At 57.5% G+C, this 21,324-nt stretch overlaps 1 protein-coding gene across 2 annotated transcripts in view; it reads right to left on the bottom strand.

The window, feature by feature from the left end:
* SRCIN1 (SRC kinase signaling inhibitor 1) overlaps positions 1–21,324 on the bottom strand; it is a gene marked incomplete at its 5' end in the record, with an annotated part of 66,629 nt that overhangs the window by 14,475 nt on the left and 30,830 nt on the right. For both annotated transcript variants that reach the window (XM_081219171.1, XM_081219172.1), the window contains 13 exons: positions 1,253–1,487; positions 1,937–2,183; positions 2,528–2,675; positions 2,771–2,901; positions 8,237–8,412; positions 9,542–9,729; positions 10,022–10,065; positions 10,312–10,404; positions 11,480–12,345; positions 12,853–12,946; positions 13,398–13,596; positions 14,235–14,430; positions 18,457–18,480. In XM_081219171.1, coding sequence (XP_081075297.1) covers positions 1,253–1,487; positions 1,937–2,183; positions 2,528–2,675; positions 2,771–2,901; positions 8,237–8,412; positions 9,542–9,729; positions 10,022–10,065; positions 10,312–10,404; positions 11,480–12,345; positions 12,853–12,946; positions 13,398–13,596; positions 14,235–14,430; positions 18,457–18,480 — 2,641 coding nt within the window. The remainder of the gene's footprint in view (positions 1–1,252; positions 1,488–1,936; positions 2,184–2,527; positions 2,676–2,770; positions 2,902–8,236; positions 8,413–9,541; positions 9,730–10,021; positions 10,066–10,311; positions 10,405–11,479; positions 12,346–12,852; positions 12,947–13,397; positions 13,597–14,234; positions 14,431–18,456; positions 18,481–21,324) is intronic.

Below are 21,324 nucleotides of genomic sequence, written 5' to 3'. Positions count from 1 at the left end.
TCGAGTTTGAGAATCACTGCTCTAACCCATCCCTTTCCTGCCCACCCCTCAGCCCCGCCCTGCACAGACCTTCATCCTTTCTCCATCAAGAGAGTGGTTATACTATTCTGAGAGTCTGACCCCACCCACCAGGCTCTCCTTTCCCCCAGTTCTTCCCGGGGTGGGGGCTGCCTCCTGGGCAACCTGCAGAAAAGTCACTCAAGCCTGACATTCCTCTGCCTTTGATCCCCCAGTGATTCCCCATGACCCCAAACCATGTTCAAGTTTCTTGGCCCAGCACCCTCTGTGCCTGCCAACCTTTCAGCTTCAGCTCTGCTTACTACTCCCTGGTCTGGACCCAGCTGGGCAACACCAAACACACACCTCCAGGCATTTGTATGTGCTGTTTCTCCCTGGAGTGCCCTCTCTCACTGGCCAGGGAAATGCAAGACTCCAGTGGAAAGTCCCCTTCCATGGGAAGACCTTCCTGCCCTTCCAGGGCCTCCTCTAGGACAGCATTTAGCACCTGAATCCTATTTCCGGTTTACACACGAGGTATGGCCTGGGACAGATGACCTAACCACACTGGGCCTTAGTGTCCTCATCTGTAAAATGGAAACAATGACTATATCTGCCTCCTGGGATTGTTGCACAGTTATAAGGATTGATACGTAGAAAGCATTTGGAGCAGTTCTTGCCGCATAGTAAGTGCTTGATAAACACAGATGTTGGTATTATTCTCCCACGAAATTTTAAGCTCTTTGAAAGCAGCCTTATCTCCTTATCCCCAGCACCCAGCAGATAGTGGGTGCTTAACAAATATATACGTGGCAGGAATGAATAAATGCGTGAATGAATGACAATTGCCATTTCTGGCTCGGGTTTCCCACAGGCTCAGGGAGCACGGGAACCCTGTCCGTATAGCTCAGCGCTGCACCCGCACCCCGTCGTCTCACCACAACCTCGCTTCTGGCACACACACTGGGTCAGAACGTGCAGGGGGATGAGCCTCTGCCTGGCCTTGCTCATCCTCCCTGCATGGTCCTCTCAGCAGCAGTCAGAGCAGTGGGAAAAACCGCTGGATGGAGGCCGGGGCTATCCCGTCCTTCTGGGTCTCCCTTCGTGGATGAGGGGCAGGCCAGCACCTCCCTCCTCTGGCAGCCCGACCACAAAGATTCTCACTCCCAAGCGCCTCCCCCATTAACCTGAGAGCTCCCGAGGCTGGGGCTCCCCTCCTCTGGGCTCTTCGCCAGCCCCCTACCTGCCCCCATACCTGAGCCTCTCCTTCCACTGGGCTCCGTTCGGGGGGTTGCCTTCTGGCCGTGGGGCATCTTGGGGGGCTTGTGGTCAGGGGTGGGGGCTGGGCCTGGGTGGGCCTTGCTGCCACAATCCAGGTCGGGGATGGCCTTCAGCAGCTCTGCCTGCGTCTCCTCCAGAAGCCGGTTGATGTCCTTGGCGCTGTACTGGGTCAGGGCTGCCCGCTTTTCCTCCCAGTCCCGCTCGGCAGCCTTGAGAGGAGGGGTCGACAGTCAGGACTGAAGCAGCTGCCCTGCTCCTGGACCTCTGGGGCCTCAGCATCACATGCAAGGAATGGAAAGGAAGCCTCCCATTTGGTCCGAGCCTCGGGCTCCTCCTTGAGTATTACACGCTTTCCCTGTGAGCCTGGAATACCACCTTCATTACAAACTACTCTTGGGATAAACTTAGACCTGCTTTTAGACATTCTATTCTGTCTCACTGAGCACATAATCGACTCTTATGCTCACACCACACTGCCTTGATTACCATAGGTTTATAATATGCTTTCCTGTCTAGCAGGCCTAATGTCACCCTCAGGATGCTTCTCAGACTTCCTCGTCCCCCAGGAACAAGTCCCCACGTGTTGGCACTTGCCAATCTAGGACGGTGGTGAGAACGTGTGAGCCTAGTTCTGGCCCCCCCATGCCGGGCCCAGCACCTCAACAGACACAGCCTTGTCCACGCTTCTCTTGCCAGGAGTGTCCAGGCCTTTGGTGGGGTTGCCCGCCTTCGGGGTCGGAGGGGCCCCCTCGGTTGGCCCGCTCATCTCGTGGAGCTTCAGTGGAGGGCTGGGGGGTGGCATTTCAAAGTCCAAGCTCTTGTTGAAGTCAGTCTCGGCTGTCACCTTCTTGGGGGACTGATTCAGGAGGTTGCTGGGGGGTGGCCACGCACCTTCGTCCACTTGCCTGGGGTTGGGAGAGTTGGGGGCAGCTGTGAGGCCTGCAGGGTGGTGGCCCCGTGGGAGGGAAGCCTGGCCTGGGGGAGGTGGGGTTTGAGGAGGGCTCTGGGATCTTGCAGGACAAGTGGAAGGGCCTGGGGAGGAGTGACTGCATCCGGCAAATGGGAGGGCCAAGCCTACAACATGCACGGAGCCACAGGTCAGAGCTGAGGTGCAGATCCAGTCAGCACACCAGTGAGCTTTGTGGGAACTGGGATAAGGGGTCAGGCCCCTTGACCTATCGATCTAGCTCAGGATGTGACCCCACTGGGAAACTGGAGGTCAGAGATAAGAACTCAGGCATAGAATGACCTTCGGATCTGGGCCAGCGTGTCTGTGATCCCTCGGCAGCGCTTGAGTAGCCCGTCCAGGCGCTGTGGCTCCTCCTTCAGGAACTTCACTGCCTCCACCTCCACACGCAGCACTACCCGCATCTTGCTCTGCAGGCCTGGGAAGTGAGCTGAGGGGAAGGGAAGGAGTGAGCTGGGGAGGGAGCAGCTCCGAGGACTGGGAGGACAGGCAGTGGGGTGGGGGTCGGGGTGCCCCCAGGCTCACCCTTGAGTTCAGTCAGCGTCTCCCCGAGCTGCTTCAGCACCAGCGCCTTCTCTTCCAGCTCGGGCCCAGGCACCAGTCGGTGGTTATGGGACACGTCCCTCTGGATCTTCTCCACCGACTTCTCCAGGTCACTGCAGCCACAGAAAGACCCTTTCAGCCCCTCTGGCCCCAGCCCAGCCCCCTGAAATAGGGCAGCTGGAAAGAAACCAGGCCACCAATCAGATCAAAATTAAAAGCCATCCACCAGGCCACAAGCCCAAGTGAAATCAGAAAGCCAAACTTCAGAGATGAGACTTCAGAAGCACTCCCTAACAGGTGCCCTGGGTCCCCTCTTTGAAGCTCTGATCTTTAGCAACATCAATCCAAATCTCCCTCCCGATAACCTGCATCCTCTGATTCTCATTATGCCAAGGACACAGCAGAGAAACTGGCAGCTTTTCAGAGAACTGGAGGCAGTCGCATGTGCTCCTAGAGTCTCTTCTTTTCCAGGGTGGCACTGCCATGTCCATCTACCTTTGCTCAAGTGATCCAGACACTCAGCCTCTTTCCTAAATGACAAAGCTGCTTTCAATTTTCAGATGGTTTATGCTGAGCTTGTGAGGTTTTTTTCTTTTTTAAAAAAATTTATTTATGGGGCTTCCCTGGTGGCGCAGTGGTTGAGAGTCCGCCTGCCGATGCAGGGGACGCGGGTTCGTGCCCCGGTCCAGGAAGATCCCACATGCCGCGGAGTGGCTAGGCCCGTGAGAAATGGCCGCTGAGCCTGCGTGTCCGGAGCCTGTGTGCCGCAACAGGAGAGGCCACAGCAGTGAGAGGTGGCCCGCGTACCACAAAAAAAAAAAAAAAAAAAATTTATTTATGTATTTATTTTTGGCTGCATTGGGTCTTCGTTGGTGCGCTCAGGCTTTCTCTAGTTGCGGTGAGCGGGGGCTACTCTTAGTGGCAGTGCACGGGCTTCTCACTGCGGTGGCTTCTCTTGTTGCGGAGCACAGGCTCTAGGTGCACAGGCTTCAGTAGTTGTGGTGCACGGGCTCAGTAGTTGTGGCTCACGGGCTCTAGAGCGCAGGCTCAGTAGTTGCGGTGCACGGGCTTAGTTGCTCCGCAGCATGTGGGATCTTCCCGGACCAGGGCTGGAACCTGTGTCCCCTGCATTGGCAGGCGGATTCTTAACCACTGCACCACCAGGGAAGCCCTTGTGTCGTTTTAAAACCCTCCATATTTCTAAAATGTAAATCAGACTACCAAGTCACCACCGCCTGTTTTGAACCCGAAATGGATCCCAACATTTTGAGGCTAAAATCCAAACTCTTCAATGTAGCCAAGAAGGGTATGAGGGTAGTAGTTGAAAATTTGGCTCTGGAGTCACAGACAGATCCAAATTCCAATCCCAGCTCTGCCCGACCCAGCAGAGATCTTGGACAAGTTACTGACTGTCTCCAGCTCTCAACTTCCTCACCCCAAAAAATGGGGATGGTAAGGGTTCCTCCCTCCTGGGGCCACTGTGAGGATTAAATGAGCTAATGCAAGGGGTCAGTCCCTAGGAGCTGCTCTTATTTTCCCTCCAGCTACATCCACTGTCCTCCTCATCTGGCTTGCTTCAGTTTAGAACCATCCAGAATTGCTGAGGTCCTCGTATGTACTGCTCTCCCTGGGCCACTATAATGCCATTTCCTCTGCCTAGAACACTCCATTTAGTACCCCCACACACACACACGCATGCACATGTGTGACTAACTCCCACTCATCCTCAGGTCCCAATGGGAACCTCTCCCCCCTTCCCTACACTTGGGGTTGGGGGTCTGCTTCCTCCCTGGAGCTCCTGTTTGCTGGGCTAAGCAACTCTAGGCAGGCAGACACCATGTCTTTCTGATTCATCTCTGATTTCCAGCACCTGGCACGGTGCCTGGAGCAGAATAAATGCCTGGTAAATAATTATGGAAGGAATGAATAAATGAAAGAAGGAACTCTGCCCAGGTAGGTCATCTCAGTTCTGTACTTGAGTCACTGATGTCCCTGACCCACATGCAGGACTCTACATACATTCCTGTCAAATCCCATCTGTTGGATTTCAGCTCAATGATCCATGTAGGAACAACCTTTGAATCTCAGTTGTACCATCCAACAGATTTGCTCCCCCTCAAAGCTCTGTGTCATCAGCAAATCTTATCAGCATGCTTTATACATCTTCATCCAACTAGCGGGTGAAAAGACATATCACACTGGAGCCAAGGACAAAATCCTGTGAGTCAGCACTACCAGCTAAAGAGCTGTCTTGTACTAGTGCTTATGGCCTGCCAGGTGCACATTCATCTCCTCCCTTTCTTTACCTTATTTAATCCTCACAACAAATCCTGTGGGTGGGAACCATTATTAGCTCCAGTTTACACACAAACAGTAGCTTAGACACTAGACTACATTTCCCAGCCTCCCTTGCAGGTAGAAGTGGTCATTCGACTGAGGTCTAGCGAATGGAATATGAGTGGAAGGGGTACATGCTGTTTCCAGACCTGGCCCCTAAAACCCTCCCATATAAGCTCCTCCATGTTCAGTTCCCCTTCCTGTTGGTTGAAAGACAATGACCCTGTGGATAATCTTGGAAGACACATACTGAAGATGGCAAAACCTCCATTAGCCTGGGTCCCTGAATGACTGCATGGAGGAAAGCCACTCCGCTAACCCACCAATACTGTTCCATGAGAAAGAAAGGTATATTGATTACTTTTGAACCATTATACAACTTGTTACAGCAGCTAACCTAACTAATTAGCTACCCTAACTAAGCTACCCTAATGATGGGCTTTGGCATTAAAAAAAAAAAAAAAGTGAGGCTCAGAGAGATTAACTAACTTGTCCAAGGTCACACAACTATTTTGTGGCAAAGCAGGATCTACTCCTGTCTGACTTCAGCCATTGGGTTCTGCTGCATCTCCCTCCCACACTGGACTAACATCACCCCACACCCACCGTCACACCCAGGCTTCACTCCGCCACACGCGAAAGAACAGCTCTCTTTTGATGCGTGTGATACCTGACTGGCTCGGGGGGGCCAGTTTTGTAAAATGGTCACTCTCAAACATCACTCTGCAGAGGAAGGGACCTTCATTTAAAAGAGCACTCAGGTAAGCCTTCAGGAGGAAATAACACTGCAGCTCTCAAGCAGAAAGGACAAGGCCCCCCTTAGGCTCAATTAGCACCTCGATTTTCTGATCATTACCATCTGCCAAAGTTTGGGGGCCCATAACCTGCGCAGGCTCTGCACGTGAGTCCAGACCAGCCCAAGTCTAGACACTGGGATCAGAAAGTAGTGGGGCTTTCCAGACCCAGGTTTAGTTCTAGAGGAGTTGAGAGGTGAGGCTCAGGACAGAACCAGCTATATAATTTGGGGGTCCCAAAGCAAAGTGCAGATTTTGCCCCTAGTTTAAACATTAAGAATTTCAAGATAGCGACAGTAGAGCATTAACCCAAGCACGGGCCTTCACAAGTGTGGGGCCCTGTGCGGTTACACACGTCACAGGCTTACAAAGCTGGTCCTGGGTTGGGCCACACTATGCTCCAGAGGCCAAAAGGTCTCAGGCAGCAGAGGCTTTCCCTAAGGGCAATGTCTAGACAGCGCTCAAGTGCTTGGCTAGAAGGACAGGTGAGTGAGCCAAGCTGAGTGAAGCACCGAGTCAGCCTTTACTTCCAGCAAGATGCCAGGGCAAAAGCAAGGGGCAGAGTGAAGCCGAGCAAGAGCAAGTGCACAGGGGCTGCAGCCAGAGCAGGGGTAAGGACGGGCCTGCTGGCTGACTTAACGCCAGGAGGCTGTGGGAGCTGGGCAGGGACGTCCCCCTGGCCAAGCCGAAGCCACTGCCGTGCTGCTGTGCAGCCCAGGCCCCACCCAAAAAAAGGCAGGAACTCCTTTCGAAGTAGATGGAGAATCCTGCCAGAAGCATGTATCAGCCCCCAAGCTCTCTCAAGTGAGCAGTCTGAGCAATGGGTTTGATAACAGGGCAGCGGGTAGGGAGTCTGTGTCCTCCTGGAGAACTGAGGCCCCCAGGAAGCTGAGGACCAGACACTCATATGACAGGAGCATAAATACATCCTTTCATCCCTTCTGCCTCTGTACTTTTATATTTCCTTTTATTTTCCTTTAATGTCTCAGTAAAGTTCCTTTTGAAAATTCCAACCCCGCTCCTCTGTGCTGAATAAAAAGGGGCAAAAAGGGGACACGAAAGTTGGGTAAATGGAATTCCCTGGGTAAGGGGGTGGCAGCCATCCGTCTACTTGGAGATGTGACAAGAGCTGTCACTCACTCAGCTGTCACACTAGGGGTGATGCAGTGGCTGCCACCAGCTTATTTCCAAGTGGGATGGCCCTTTATTTCATCTCAGCCACAAGGGGTCATGAGAATCTTTGCCCTGTGCATCACTGAAAAGCACGTGTACTTATAGGCTGTGAGCCCAAGACTGAGGAGCAGGGACCCTTTTCAAGTAGCCCCTTGCAAGTGATACAGCCAATTATGACCTTGGTGAGAAAGCTGGGCTCCTCTGAGCAGCCTCCCTGGCTCCGAGTCGCTGACCACTAGAATCCAAGTCCTCTCTGGGAAGAATTGCGAAAATCTTACTACTGGGCACAGGTGAGGAAGCTGAAGTGCAGAGAAGGGTAAAATCTATCGTGATCGAACAGCCTCTCAGTGTTGGAGCTGGACCTCAGGCCCCTTGTGCCCTGAACCACCAAGAGGGAGACCAGATGGAGGAGCAGGGCCTCTGTCTCAGACCCCAGGGACTGACCAGGGAAGGCTGCAGGGGGGCTGGGGCTGCTCACTCAGTGGATGGACAGCGGCAGGCAGCCTCTCCCTTCAGTGGTGCCAGACAATCGAATCTTGGCCAGACAGCCATGTGTTAAACTCGGAGCCGAGGACCGCCTTCTGTTAACCCTTCCATGTCTAAGCATTTGGGGGTGGGGTGTTCTCTCTTCCTGGAGCCCTGTTTCAGCTGCACTAGGATGGGAGGAAGGTTCTCCTTGGCTATACCTGGTCTCAGAGATCAGAGACTCGGAGTGGTGGCAACTGTGACTGGTCAGCACCAAGCTGGCCACACCTGAAAGCTCCACCTGAATACTCGAGGGTCAGTTTGCACGGGTCACAGGCCAGAATGAACGCAGGCAGAGGGCAGAGTGACATCGGGCAGCTGGACGCATGAGAGTAAGGCTGCAGGCCACGGGGAAGCCAGACTGTGGACCGTTAGGAAGCAAGAACATAGCAAAAGCAGGCATCAAGCCAGAAAAAAAGAAAACAGCAATTGTGCCAGATGGTCAAAGGTCTGTGGGTCACAGAGAAATCAGGCCACAGAGAAGAAGGAAATCAGGCTTCTGAACGTCACCTGTGATTCAGAAGGAAGGGAGCTTCGCCTCCCTTCAGCCGTGAAACCAGGTTGCCGGCCACCCAGGCCGCACCCCCAGCCCTCCCTCCAAAGCTGGGCCCAGCCTCACTTGAGCTGCTGGGTAATGAGCTCCTCGTCGTTGAGGTAGCGCAGCCGCTCCTCCTCCACTAGGGTGCGCTGCCGCTGCAGCGGGTCCTCCTGCCGCCGCGCCGCCTCCGACACGCGCATGCTCAGCTCCGCCTCCGTGCCCTTCAGCAGCGCGCGCAAAGACTCCAGGTTCTGTAGCTGCGGGAAGCAGATGGACCGATGGACGGGGGTGGGAGGGAACGGAGGCGCGCAGCCGGGAGAGGGCTAGGAGGAGGCAGGCAGAGGAGAGCCCGACGCGGGGCAAGCTCCACGGAAGATACCAATGCTCGGCCGTGGCCGTGAGCAGCAGTGAAAGGGTGGGATGGTGGGGGGCACAGGCCGAGGGCTTAGTTCTGGGGAAGAATAGAGGCAGGAGGAGAACGGCCTGGGATAGTGGAGGGAGGAGTGCCAAGTTGGGCCCTGCAGAAGGTGCAGCTGCATGGCTGTGGCGGTTAGCTGCAGCGAGGGGGTAAGATGGTGGGGGGCGGAGGACAATGTTTCATTCTGGGGAAATATAGAGGCAGGAGAACGGGGTAGCGGATATTTGGGGGGCAAGGGGTGGCCCTACGTAGGGCCCTGCCCACCTTGCGGCTGCATGGCTATGGCTTCGATGAAGGACTCAAGCACTGGGGTTTGATAGAGCTTCCGTGGCTGGGCCGGGCAAACCGAGTTCTGAGGCCGAGTTGGGGCAAAGGTGGGGGTGGGCGAGATCTTACCCATTGCCCAGATGGCAACTCTCTGCCCCCTCTCCAGCCTGTCTCTACTCATTATTCTCACCTGACGGGCCCTGGGATACTCTCGAGGAGCGGGCACAGCGATGCCAGGCTCCTGACTGGTGGGACCATCTGCCAGGCGGGGCAGGCCCGGGAAGACTGTGTGGGCTCAGGAAGGGAGAGCTGAGGGGATCTGGGGGAAGGGCTTCCGCCCGAGGGGAGGGGGTAGAGAATGCGGGGCAGGAAGGGACAGGGACTGCCCTGAGGGATACTGACCGGAGAAGGGGGCTCAGTGAGGTGGACTGGGGCTTCAGGAGAGCGGTGAGGATTAAGGAAAGGGGCAAGAGGGCTCAGTGCGGGGGACCCGGGCGAGGGATGGGGGCTTGGCGAGGGAGTAGAGACTCAGCGAGGTGGCCAGAGTTCGAGGAGGGTTTCGGAGAGCACCCCAGTGAGCGGCGGAGGGCCCTGGGATGGGGCAGACTCGCGGGAAGGAGTTTCGTGGGCGGGTTCTGGCGGGGCGGGGTTTGAGGAAGCGTGTTACTACATACAGGGCGAGGCCCCGGAGAGGGTGGTACCTGGAGCTTCCGCAATTGCTGAAGCTGGCTGCGCAGGTCACTGGTGCTGTTCTGCAGGCCACGCAGGTGTAGCTGCATCTGCAAACGGTTGATGGCAGTGGGCTGCCCCGCAGGCGTGCTGCTGGCCGAGGGCGGGGGAGGGCCGGACACTGGGGTGGCCCCGCTGCTCCGGCTGCCTGACCCGCAGGCTGCAGACAGGGACCACGAGGACGGGAGAAAGGGAATAAATCGTGAGCCTGGGGTAAAGTCCTCCCCACTCCTGACCCCACACAGCAGCCACAGAGAGACGTGGCTCTGGCTCCCTGCCCCAACTAGTGGTCAGCCCTCTGCGAGGAGCAAAGCGCCGGAGCGAAGGCATCTTGGTCTAAGGTGACTACTCATTTATCCACTGAAGCCTGGTGATGTAGCCACTTTACAGATTAGGAATCTGAGGCTCAGAGAGGGCAAGAACCTGTGGGGGAGGGGAGAAGGGTCACTCACGTGCTGAGGGGGTGGCTGCTCCATTGGAGCCTTCAATCTTCTCACTGTGGCACAGGGAAAAGATGGCCATCAGGGGGTCCAGGCCCCAGACTGTCAAAGCTGGGTGAGACCTTAACATAAACTCCTCCAGTCCCCTGATCTCAGGATGGAGTCCCAGAGAAGGGAGGCGATTCACCCAGGGCAAAATGATGAGACATTGGCAGAGCTGAGCCCAGGGCTCCTGCGGCTCGCTTTCCCTCCCTCTTGCCCAACCACATGCCTTGGCAGTGGTGTTGGGAGAAGAACCTCACCTGGGGGTCTCTGGCTCCGAACCTCGCAGTAGGGCACTCTGCACCAGGCCAGTGAGGCTGGCAATTTGCTTCTCCATGGCCTCCATGCGCTCCCTGGGGAAGACGGTGGCTTTGAGCAACCCCATCTCTGGGCATGGGGTCCCTCCTGCCCAGCGCCCCATTCCTAAGATGGATAATTAGAGGAAATACCATTCCCTCCCCAGCCACCAGCACACAGACAATTCAAAGGGACCCACTGCCTAAGGATCCACAGCCTACCCCCAGCATTGGAAAGGCCCTTCCCCGTCTGATAGTCAGCCCCTCCCTCTCCAGACTCATCTCTCATCACCGGCTCCCTAATGGGCCCCACCCAGGCCACTCTGGGTCTCTGCACATGTATTCCCCCTGCCGGCATGCCCTCCTCCCTACCCTCTTCTCTGAAGCCGTCCCAGAGTCCCCAACAGCCTTGAGGAGTACACCCTCCCAAGGGAAGAACAAGTATTTTTTGCTGTGTCTCCCTCACTAGGCAGGGCAGGAACCGTGTTTGCTCAGCTTGGCATAAACAGTGGCCAGTGCAGTGCCTGGCACACAGGCCACAAGAAAGCTGTGCGAATGAACCGTTTCTTCTCACCTCTTAGCAGTGCTGCTTGAGGGCAGAGGCGGGCAGCTCAGTGCCCTGGTTACCTCCTCCAGCCTTGCACCCTTAGCAGGGAGCTGAATGATGGACAAGAGTTCCCAGCTCGGAGGCTACCTAAAGAAATGTGCCTCTCTCCCCATCCCCACTTCTTACCAGCACCCCCTCCCCAGTGGACTTCAGCCGGCCCTGTGCTGGACAGCTCTCATGGCGGCACATTCTGTGTCTGAGCAGGAAAAGCACTACTAAATAAAGAGTTCTACTTCAGCCTCAATTTTAGTTGGGGAAACTGAGGCTCAGGGACCGGATGCAAACCCAGGTCTCCAGGGTCCTTGTCTGGGACCCTCTCGTCCAGCTCTCAGGCCTTGCAGATGAAACGTCTTTCCAGTGCCTTCCCTGCCACGGCCAAGATACTCTTGGCGACCCCTCAAGGCTGCTCCGGGTCTACAAGGATTCCCGGGTCTCAGAGTCCAGGACACAATCTGCCACGGACTCTGCCGTGTCCCCTCTCCCCACCCCACCCGCGCAGCCCCGGGCCTCGCCAGCGTCCCTCACCTGGTCTCCGTGTCCTTGGCTGGCACAGGCGGCCCGAACCCAACGAGCGGGCGCTCCCCAGGCCCGGGGAAGAGCTCGGGAGGGGGGGCTCCAGCCGTCGAGGAGCCCCCGGTGCTGCGGGTCTTGCCTCCGGGGCTCTCGGCGAAGACCGACGAGGAGCCCGAGTCCTTGCGGAAGGACTGGCGCACCGGCGAGCCGCGGCTGGGCGGCCCCGAGTAGGGGCTGTGCGGCGGCGGGGGGCCCCCGGGGGGCGCAGCCACGTCGCCCAGCTTCTGCGGTGACGAGGGCGGCAGGCGGAAGCCGTAGCCGTCGCCGTAGAGCGGGCCGCCTCCGGCCGCCGCCTTGTACAGCGAGTCCTCCAGGTCGGACTGCAGCGCGGCGGCCGAGTAAGTGCTGAGTGAGCGCACCGAGCCGCGCTTGTACAGGCCACCGGCGCCCGGGTAGGCGAATGGGTCGCCGGCGGCCGCGGCCAGGCTCAGGCGGCCCTCGTGGAGCAGCCCGTAGGGGTCCGCGTAGAGGCCCTCGCCCTTCACCAGCACCACGCCCCCCGCCTTGCCCGCCAGGTCCTCATCCGGCTTCACGTCGCGCCGCTCCAGGATGGCGCTGGGGCTCGGGCTAACGCCCGGGGCGGCGGGGGCGCTTCCCAGCCGCTCGGCCGCGTGGTGCACGGGGCTGCCGGCGTAGGAGGGCGGGCGCCCCCCGGCGTACGATAGGCGCGAGCGCGACGGCGAGCCCGGCGGCAGCCCCGACGGTAGCCCCGACGGTAGCCCCGGCGGCGGCGAACCGGAGGCCAGGTGCGGCGCCGGCGACAGGTTGTTGAGGCGCCGCGTGGGCGACGACTCCCGCGACGCATACACCATCTCTCTCTGCGCAGAAGACAGCCCCCGAACCCCACAGGGCTGGTCACAAAGGGGGATCCCTTGCTTCTTACTTGAGGAGCCAGCAGCTCCCCCCTGACGCTAAGGAAGTCCCTTCTGTCCTCTGCCTTCCCACCCTCCTGCTGCATCTTGGGCCCCTCTCCCTTCAGGGCTCCCAGCACGGAGGAAGAAGTGGTGGAGGGAGAGGCACCAGAGGAGCGACCCCCAGCCCACCCTATGGTGGGGGACGGGAAGCGAAAAGGTAAGGGGTGGTTCCTGAGAGAGGTCTCCTAGAATATTTAGAGGCGGCTTCGGGAAATCTGATCGGACAAGAGGGGAAAGTGGCAGATGAGGGGAAGGACTCCTCCATGACTCCACAATTAATGGAGGCCACCCTCTGCTTCAGCCTCCACATTCCCTTCTCCAAAGCTGTCCCTGGTGACAAGTGACTAGACTCTGTGCTCCTGGACCCCATCTGCCCAGACTCCCCAGTGCCCGGGGCCTCCCCAGCCATACCCGGAGGTCCCCGTTGGTGAGGTGTGAGCCAGGGAAAGCGGCGTACAGTGGCTCCTTCCTATAGATCTTGATAATACTGCGGTCCTGGATGTCCCTGGGGGGAGGGAGGGGGGCAGAGGGTCACCAACCCCCAGCCGTGTGACGAGGAGGGGAAGCTACTCCAGGCAGACGGAAGAGGGGTGGCCAAGAAGGGCCACGATCCCCAGCCCCTTCCTAACTCCTTGCCCAGTGGATCTCGTGCCTCGGGCTGCCTGCCACCAACACACACACACTCAACAGCTTCCACCCCGTACACCTCCTCGGCCTCACGAGCCATTTTCAGGTTAGCTCAAGCCAAGGCCAATCAGCAGGGGTGGATGATTTAAAGGGAGGGGGTGGGGCCGGGATGACCGAAGAAGGGGGCGGGGCGGTAGGGCTCCGGGAGGAGAGCGGAAGGGCTGAGGTTGGGTCCGGAGGGGCCTGGGGAATGACCTGCGGCGTCGAACCCCCCTCAGAGGAGGAGTATGGGGAGGCCCACCCCATCCCCCCCCCGGGGCCACGCCCACCGGACGTCCTCCAACTCGTAGAAGACGTTGCGAGCCTCGTCCTTGATGAGGATGGCTGTGTTGGGCGACTTCAGCATGCCCATGGTGAGCTTCTGCGGGAACATGTGCGCGATGAGTGCGTGCAGCGTGTCCAGGCTGCTGACCTCGTGCGTGATGTGCACGCGCCGAGTCTCCTCCCCGAACTGCAGGAACAGCACCCCTGCGAAGGAGACGCCGCCCTCGCGGTCAGGGCCGCTATCAACGCCACGCCGGCGGCCCGGGGAGCCTTGGGGAGCCGCGCTCGTCCCGCAGAGGCAGGGTCTGAGGCCGGATGCCGCCCCGGAGTGCAGGTGCACCCAGGCACTCCTCATGCTGCCGGCCCCTTAAGGCACCTCCTCGCCCCCAGGCAGGTTGGAGTCTGGACGAGGAAATGGAATTGGGGGCAGGAGCAGGTGGGGCAGAAACAGAGTGAGTGGTTGCTTTGGGGGAGAGAGGTGAGAAGGGAGGGGATGAAGGCAAGGGGGGGGCTACTGAAGGGGGTGAGAGAGAAGCCTAAGGGAGAGAAGAGGCTTGGAGAGAGAGGGATAGGGCAGGGGGTGCTGAGGGAGAGAGAAGTGAGGGAAGAGAGAAGGGGAGGAAAGTTGGGAAGGGAGCCGCAGAGGAGGGAGAGGCCCTGTGGGGAGGAGATTGCTGGGGGGATGGGGTGGGGGGGAAGATGGGTATGGGGGAAGGGAGCCAGAGGCTTACTAGAAAGATGGTTGAGGAGAGAGGGAGTGATAAAGGGGATGGAGAGGGTTCCAGGGTGAGCAGAGAAGAGGGAGGAGCCAGTAGCCTGGAGGGAAGATGGACAAGCAGTACCTGGGGAGCGCAGCTTGGTCTGGCTGGTTGAGCGGGAGAGGGGCAGGCTCTGTCGGAAGCGGTTCATCCTACTGAAGCCCAGGGGCAGCTCCGCCTCCGACATGGTCTCCAGTGACTCAGCCGAGGCGTACGACAGCTTGGCCGCCTGGTCTGCCAGCCCAGGCTGGGCTCCCTGAGTGTGGCGCGAGCTGCGGGTCTGCAGGGGCAGGGCGGGGCAAGAGGAACCAGGAATGACCCCTTCACTCTGCCCACTGCCCCCATCCAGGCCCAGGGAGCCCCAGCCAGCCAGCCAGTGAGACACACACACACACACCCCGGAGGGTCTCCTGGATTCCAGACTCGCTGTGTGGCTGCAGGAGAGTTCCCCAACCTCTTGGGGCCTTGGCCTCCCCGGGACACCCAGCAGGTAAGGAGTGGGCAAAGGACTCAGGCACCCTGGGAAGCCAGACAAGAAACCATCTGAGCAGGAGCCACGGCCACGCCTGCTATTTTAAGCTTCCAAAGGACAACAACAACACAAATTTGTCACCGAGGTGAGCCGCAGAATCGTTGAGCAAATTGGGGCATTAGTTCCAGACATTAATTAAGCGGCGGATTCTCGAGCGATGAACTTATCGTTCGTGCAGTTCAGAGGGTTGGGGTGGGGGTGGGAAGCAGGGAGAAAGCAGAGAGCTAGGGACCCCAGGATCCCAGCTCTGGGAGGTATGGGCCCTCACAGAGCTGGGAACAATGTCCTGGACTTAGAGTGACTGGGAGAGCCACCCCAAGCCTCCCAAAGCCAGGTGGACCCCAGTTTCACACAGACTACCTGCCTAGTACATGCAGTGCACATGCTCAGCCCACACGAGCACATGGCATAAGTGCCAGGCCTCAGCCCCTCCCTGCATGGCACATGCTGCCACACAGCCAACCTGCCTGGCTAGCCTCCCAGAAAAGCCTCCTCCAGTACCAACATAGCAGCCCCTTGCCCTGAAGCCACAGCTGAGGGTGATATCTGGCTGGGGCTAGGGAAGGCTGTCACCCAGTGACCATTCCCTGCCCCAGGGACAGCTCGATTACTCTCTCCTTGGGAGAGGGGACACCCTGATTTCAATTGCACTTCAAGAGCCTACTTCGGGCTGAAAGCTGGGGCTGTCACTCAGGGCCCCAGCCCCTCCCCTCAAACCTGGTTGCTGTCAGAAACCCATCTATTTAAGGGAGAAAGATACTGAATCATATCTACATCATTCCCTGTTATGTAACATTATATATATATTAGATGTATCACACATATACATGTTATCAAGAAAAAAATCATGTTGCCCAATTGTATTTTTCTATAAAATAAAGTGCCTGTCTTCAACAGCAACAAGTCATTCGAAACAATTAACATTGGTTATCTTGGGCTTGAGACAAGAGCATTCCCTTTCCACTTGATACATTTCTCCGCCGGGTGAACTTCGCACAATCAGAATGTATCATTTTTATAATTTTTTTAAAAACAGTAAAAGTATCTCTAAAAAGGAAGTATTTATTCTCCTCCTCAGCTCCCTCCATCCCCAAGTCCTGATTAACCCCTAATTAATCTCCACCTTCATATTAACTCAATTTAATGTTCCAGTCGGATTAGCAGTCTCGAAAAGAGAGAGCATTTCCTCTGATGGACAGTGTGCCCAGCTGTCCCCAAAGTGTCCTCAAGGGCTAGGAGATATAGCAGGTCAGATTTGGGGACATTAGCAGGCATCCAGCCTCAAGCACAATGCCTTGACCAGCGGGTGGGCATGGTTCTGGGGAGGAGGGAGGCAGCGTAGCAACTGGACCCACTGGGGGAATGCCTGTGCCCAGACTTTGGACCCTGCAGCTCACTTCTAGGCTGATCACCAGTGCCGGCCTACGCCCTTCTCTCTTCCCAGTGTGGGGAACCAGGCCTGGTCTGGTGGTCATGAGGTTGCCAGGCAACTGGAAGGTCAGTGGTTGCCAGGCTAGTATGGATGAGGGGCTACAGAATTCAGGCAAAATGAGGCAGCTAGCAGGGATGAAGAGTAGCGGGTGGCCACAGTGCCTGGGGGGCACAAGTGAGTTGCCAATAAGAAGATGGAACAGGGGCCAGAATGAAGGAGGGGCAGGGATCCTAGGGACTGAGAAGGCAGCCCAGGGAACCCTGCGAGAAGAGATGCCCACATTCCCTGCCCCACCAGTTCCTGTCTCCATCCTGGCCTCCTGGGCACCTTTCCATTCTCACAGCCTTTGTAGAAAACCCTCTTGAGAAGAGAGAAAGCCCATCAGCATGTCTCTCCAGCCCTGGGCTGGGACAACAGAGCAGAAAAAAAGTGAGTCATCCAGAAGGACTTCCTGACTAGAGGGAGGTGGCAGGAGAACAAGACAGTCGTTTAAGCGGAGCTTCTCCAAAGATGGGAAGCAGTGAGCACCGGTCCCTGGAGATGCTCCAGTGAGGAACCGATGACTCCTGGTCAGAGATCAGGCAGACGGAATCGAGTGGGGCAGTCCGACTAGGATCAGAGATTCCCAAAAGCTGTCTGCAAGCTAGGACAGAATCACTTGGGGGCTTTGAAAAACACTCTTTCCAGTGCCCCACATTCACTAAATCTGAATCTCTGGGGCTTGGAGCCTGGGGTTTGACAAGTTCCCAAGGTGATTCTGAGTTGGGAATCAAGTCGGTATCCAGGATGCTAATAGCTAATGAGGTTAAGGCTTACCATGAGCCAGGCACTGTGCTTAAGACATGCAGTCTCAAGCTTCCCTGGTGGCTCAGTGGTTGAGAGTCCGCCTGCCGATGCAGGGGACACGGGTTTGTGCCCCGGTCCGGGAAGATCCCACATGCCGCGGAGCGGCTGGGCCCACGAGCCATGGCCGCGGAGCCTGTGCTCCGCAACGGGAGAGGCCACGACAGTGAAAGGCCTGCGTACGGCAAAAAAAAAAAAAAAAAGACATGCAGTCTCGTGTTTCTTCTACCTTTACAACAACTCTATGATGTAGATACTGTTCCATTTTATGGAGGAGAAACCAAGGCTCAGAGAATTATGTAACTTGCCCCAGGTCACCCAGCTAGTTAGTAGCAGACTGGAATTCACCACCAGGCAGCCTGGCCCTTGGCCCCGTGCATTGAACCACTACGCTCTACTGCTTCCTTCAAAAAGGCTATATGCCTGATGCCACGACTCTACAATTCTGTGATTCTCTGATTCAAGAACTTTTCTCTGGGAGGATGCATGCAAACAAGATGCTTGGAGCAAGATGGCACTGGGGGGTGGGCTTCCCTGGTGGCGCAGTGGTTGAGAGGCCACCTGCCGATGCAGGGGACACGGGTTTGTGCCCCGGTCCGGGAAGATCCCACATGCCGCAGACCGGCTGGGCCCGTGAGCCATGGCCGCTGAGCCTGTGCGTCCGGAGCCTGTGCTCCGCAACGGGAGAGGCCACAACAGTGAGAGGCCCGCGTCCCGCAAAAAAAAAAAAAAAAAAAGACACTGGGGGAGTCTGGGATGTATACCTCCCACCCCCTGTCATGATGCCCAGGATTTGAGGGACCGGAGACTCCAGGATGCAAGCAGCAGTCTAACTCAGTTCGGTTCTGAGCCTGGTGCCAGAGAAGAGGAGGTCCAGGAGCGTGCTCCCTTGGGGGTCAACAGGATGCCCTTGGAGGGGACAGACATCTCTCCAGCTGTGGATGGTCCAAACTCTCCAGAGGAGGCAGGAAGACACCATCCCTGAGCCCAGCCCTCCACTTGGGCAACGGGTTTGGGGGTGTAAGTCTGTGAGTCTCTTGCCTGGCACTGGCCAGCTCCCCATAGTGGAAAGTAAGAAAGGGATGAGGGGCCCATTATAGTCACAGGGCCTCCCTGGAAGATGAAGTCTGAGTTCAGAGAACAAGGCCCTCAATAAGATCACGGGGTCCACTTCCCTCCCCTGGAGCCAGCAGTCCCTCCAGGCTGGGGAAAATGCCTCTCTCATTCCCAAATGCTCTTTACGTCCTGGGGAAGCCTGAGCATCCCCAGCCCAGATAGCCAGCAGGGGTGGCACAAACTCCCACACTGGATCCACAAGCCCCTGGCAGGCGAACCCAGGCTCTCTCAAAGCAGCAGACCCAGCCTGCAGTCCCAAGACCCACCACCCACACCAGACGGTCCCTTGCAGATGCACAACTTTGTGCAAAGCATGTGCAGGGAGGGGCAAGGGCGGGAGAGCACATGCGGTTGTCACGGACGCAGAAGCACCACACACTGACCTTGAAACTCCAGTAGTTTGGCTGCTGATGGAAATAAGAGAAGAGATGGTTATGCGGGGGCGCTGGGCTCCGAGAGAGTAGGGCCAGGGGCAGGTTAGAGACCCTTGGCGCTCAGCACTCAGCCCTGGGACGTGGGCCCTCCACCCTCCCAGGAACAGGAAGGAAGCCATGCCTGGTACATCCCATTCTCTACGGAGGCCCGGGATGGCCCTGAGCAGGCTCCAGGCCTGCTGCTGGGGGAGGGGAGAACCATCATTCCAGACGTTTATAAGCCACGTAACCTAGTCACAGTAACTGTCCTCAGAGAGTTACAGGCAGGAAAAGACGCAGATGACCATGATACAGGGAACACGTGAGACACTGGCAGAGCTGAATTGGAGCTGCAGGGTCAGAGAAATGGCATCTGGTTGTGGCCGGCCAGGGAAAACTTCCCCGAAGAGGTGGCATTTTTGGTGAGTCTTTAAAAAATGAACATTTTTGGTGGGTCTTTAAAAAATGAGCAGCCGGAGGTTGGGAGGAAGGGCCTGCTGAGCAGAGGGCCTGGGGAGGCATGTGCAGGGTGTGTTGAGGGAACAGTTCAGTTTGGCTGGGGCGCAGGGCCTGGGAAAGTAACAGGTTAGGCTGCGAAGAAGGGCCTGGGGCCAGAGGAGCGCCCTTAAATGCCAAGCGAAAGAACTGAGACTTAACTGGGTGGACAAGCAGAAAGCATTTGTGTGAAACTGAGTGGGATGGGACTGGACCCCAGGAGGGCTGATGCGGCAGGGAGTGGAAGAGGGAGGCAGGGGACCAAGCCCAGGGCAGGGAGGCCTGTGTAACATGATGGACCTGGGTTACAGGGAAAGTGGACAGATGCCCGTCACCCCACCGCACTGGGCAATGGATGGGGAGCCATGGACAGCAAGGGAGTGTCGGCAATGTTCTGTGGTTGAACAGATGAGAGGGGAGGGCTCCTTGTTCCCCTAGAATGGGGGCCTCAGGTCCCTCCTCATTCACAATAACCTACAGTCACCCTGCCTTCCCTGGAGACCAGAAGGCCCCTCCAGATGGCTAAGGACAAGGGAGGAGTGGCCTGGAGGCCGGATTGGTTCTTGGCAAAGCTGAGGGCACCCTGCTGACCGGTGCCAGCCTCAGCAGGAAGACAGAGGCAGCAGATGGCCTGGCCCTGGGGTGCCTGGCACCAGCAAACAAGATACCCTAGGCCTCAGAGCCACTGGCAGAGGAGAGTGACACCAAGGGTCCCTGATGGGGGGAGGACACCACAGGCGGGGTGTCCTGTGCCGCCTGAATACTTTAGTGGCGGAAAGGAGTTGGAGAGGGTCCCTGCTGGGGTGGAGGCTTCGGATCTTTAGGGTGGGGGTGATGCCAGGCTAGGGCTAGGATGAAGAGGTTTACTCACCAGGACCATCCCCTCTGGGCCACAGTCCCCTCCTCTCCCCCCAGCATTTGCTCCAAGAGATGCAAAAAATAGTCACATGCCAGGCAGAGGAAGGGGACAGCAAAGTCTGTGCCCTAGCCAGTGCCTGGAACTACCTAGGGACACATGCCACCCCCTGGGTGTCAGGGGATGCCCACAGGTGCTGAGGGGAGGGGAGGTGGGGGACTGGAGTATCAGGCTCTAGCCACGGCTGCCTGTGGCCTTGGGGAGGGGAAGGAGAGCAGAGGGAGTGGACATGTGATGGCAGGGGGTGGGGGGCAGGGCAGGCAGAGCCAGGCAGAGGGCAGGGGAAGGTTTATGATGAGAGTCATGTCTGCAGCCCCAGTGGTGATGGACGGCTCTGCAGAGAAGGCCGCTGTCCCTCATCCACCACCACCATCACACCGTGTACACACAGGCCACCCACAGCGCCCTGCAAGGCCCCACACGGAGAGCTGCGTACAGACGCGCAGACATCCTCCAATAATGACATCGCCACAAACACACCCAGAGCAACAAAGACACGCCCACAAAGGGACACAAACACTTGGAGAAAAGCCCTCCATGGTCAGAAACAAGCCCAGAAACAGAAACTCAGAGACGGAGCTATTCATACGTGGACCAACCCCATTCATACAAAACATGCACCCCTGGCCGCCCAGGACACTGACCTGTTCACACACACTCCCACAGGCAGAATCACAGAGGCCCCCCTGGCCCCTAGGGAGTCACAGAAACAGACAGAGACATGATGGATACCCATTCACACATATGTACACACATACACGCACACCAGCTGCAGAGACACACAAAGCAGCACACACACATACAAAGAGAAGTCTCATCCCTCCTTCCTCCCACTAGCCAGGTCATGGTGCCTCTGGCCACCTCGGTCACTGTACCATGCCTGTGATGTCAGACATCATGTGGCAGGTAGGCGAACTCCTGATTCAAGAGCAGAAGATGCCCCACCCCCACCCCCGCCCCAAATGTCAACACATCGGACTCAGCATGTGCAGACAGCTGGGGCCCACCTCATGTCTCTGGGAGGGGGACAGGGATGGGGCCTGGTTACAGCCACGCTAGCTATAGGCCCTCAACCTGCGCCTGCCTCAGGCAACGCTGGCACATCCAGGGGGCAGCCAGACCTGGAAAGGAGGGATCAGTAGCTGGGGCCAGGGGAGAGGACTGGGTGGCACCAGTGCCACAGAACAGGCCAGCCAAGCCCCACTAGAGGGTAAAGATGGAAGAGATGCTGTTTTTGTGCTTGGTGAACTTGGAGTGAGGCTGAGATCAGAGTCCTGGGACTTTGGGCGCTGGCTGGTCGAGTACACAGAATCCTGCCCCTCCGTCACCTCGGAAAGTGGGAAGGATGATCCTCCTTCACGTTGGCCCCACCAGAGTCTCCTGGCAACTCAGTGTCCTTGGAGGGGAAAAACCATAGCAGGGAGAGG

This window comes from Mesoplodon bidens, assembly GCF_964165515.1.
Source record: "Mesoplodon bidens genome assembly, chromosome: 19".
Lineage (NCBI taxonomy): Eukaryota > Metazoa > Chordata > Mammalia > Artiodactyla > Ziphiidae > Mesoplodon > Mesoplodon bidens.
The sequence above is the reverse complement of the archived record's forward strand: the minus strand, read 5'-3'. Positions and strand labels throughout refer to the sequence as shown.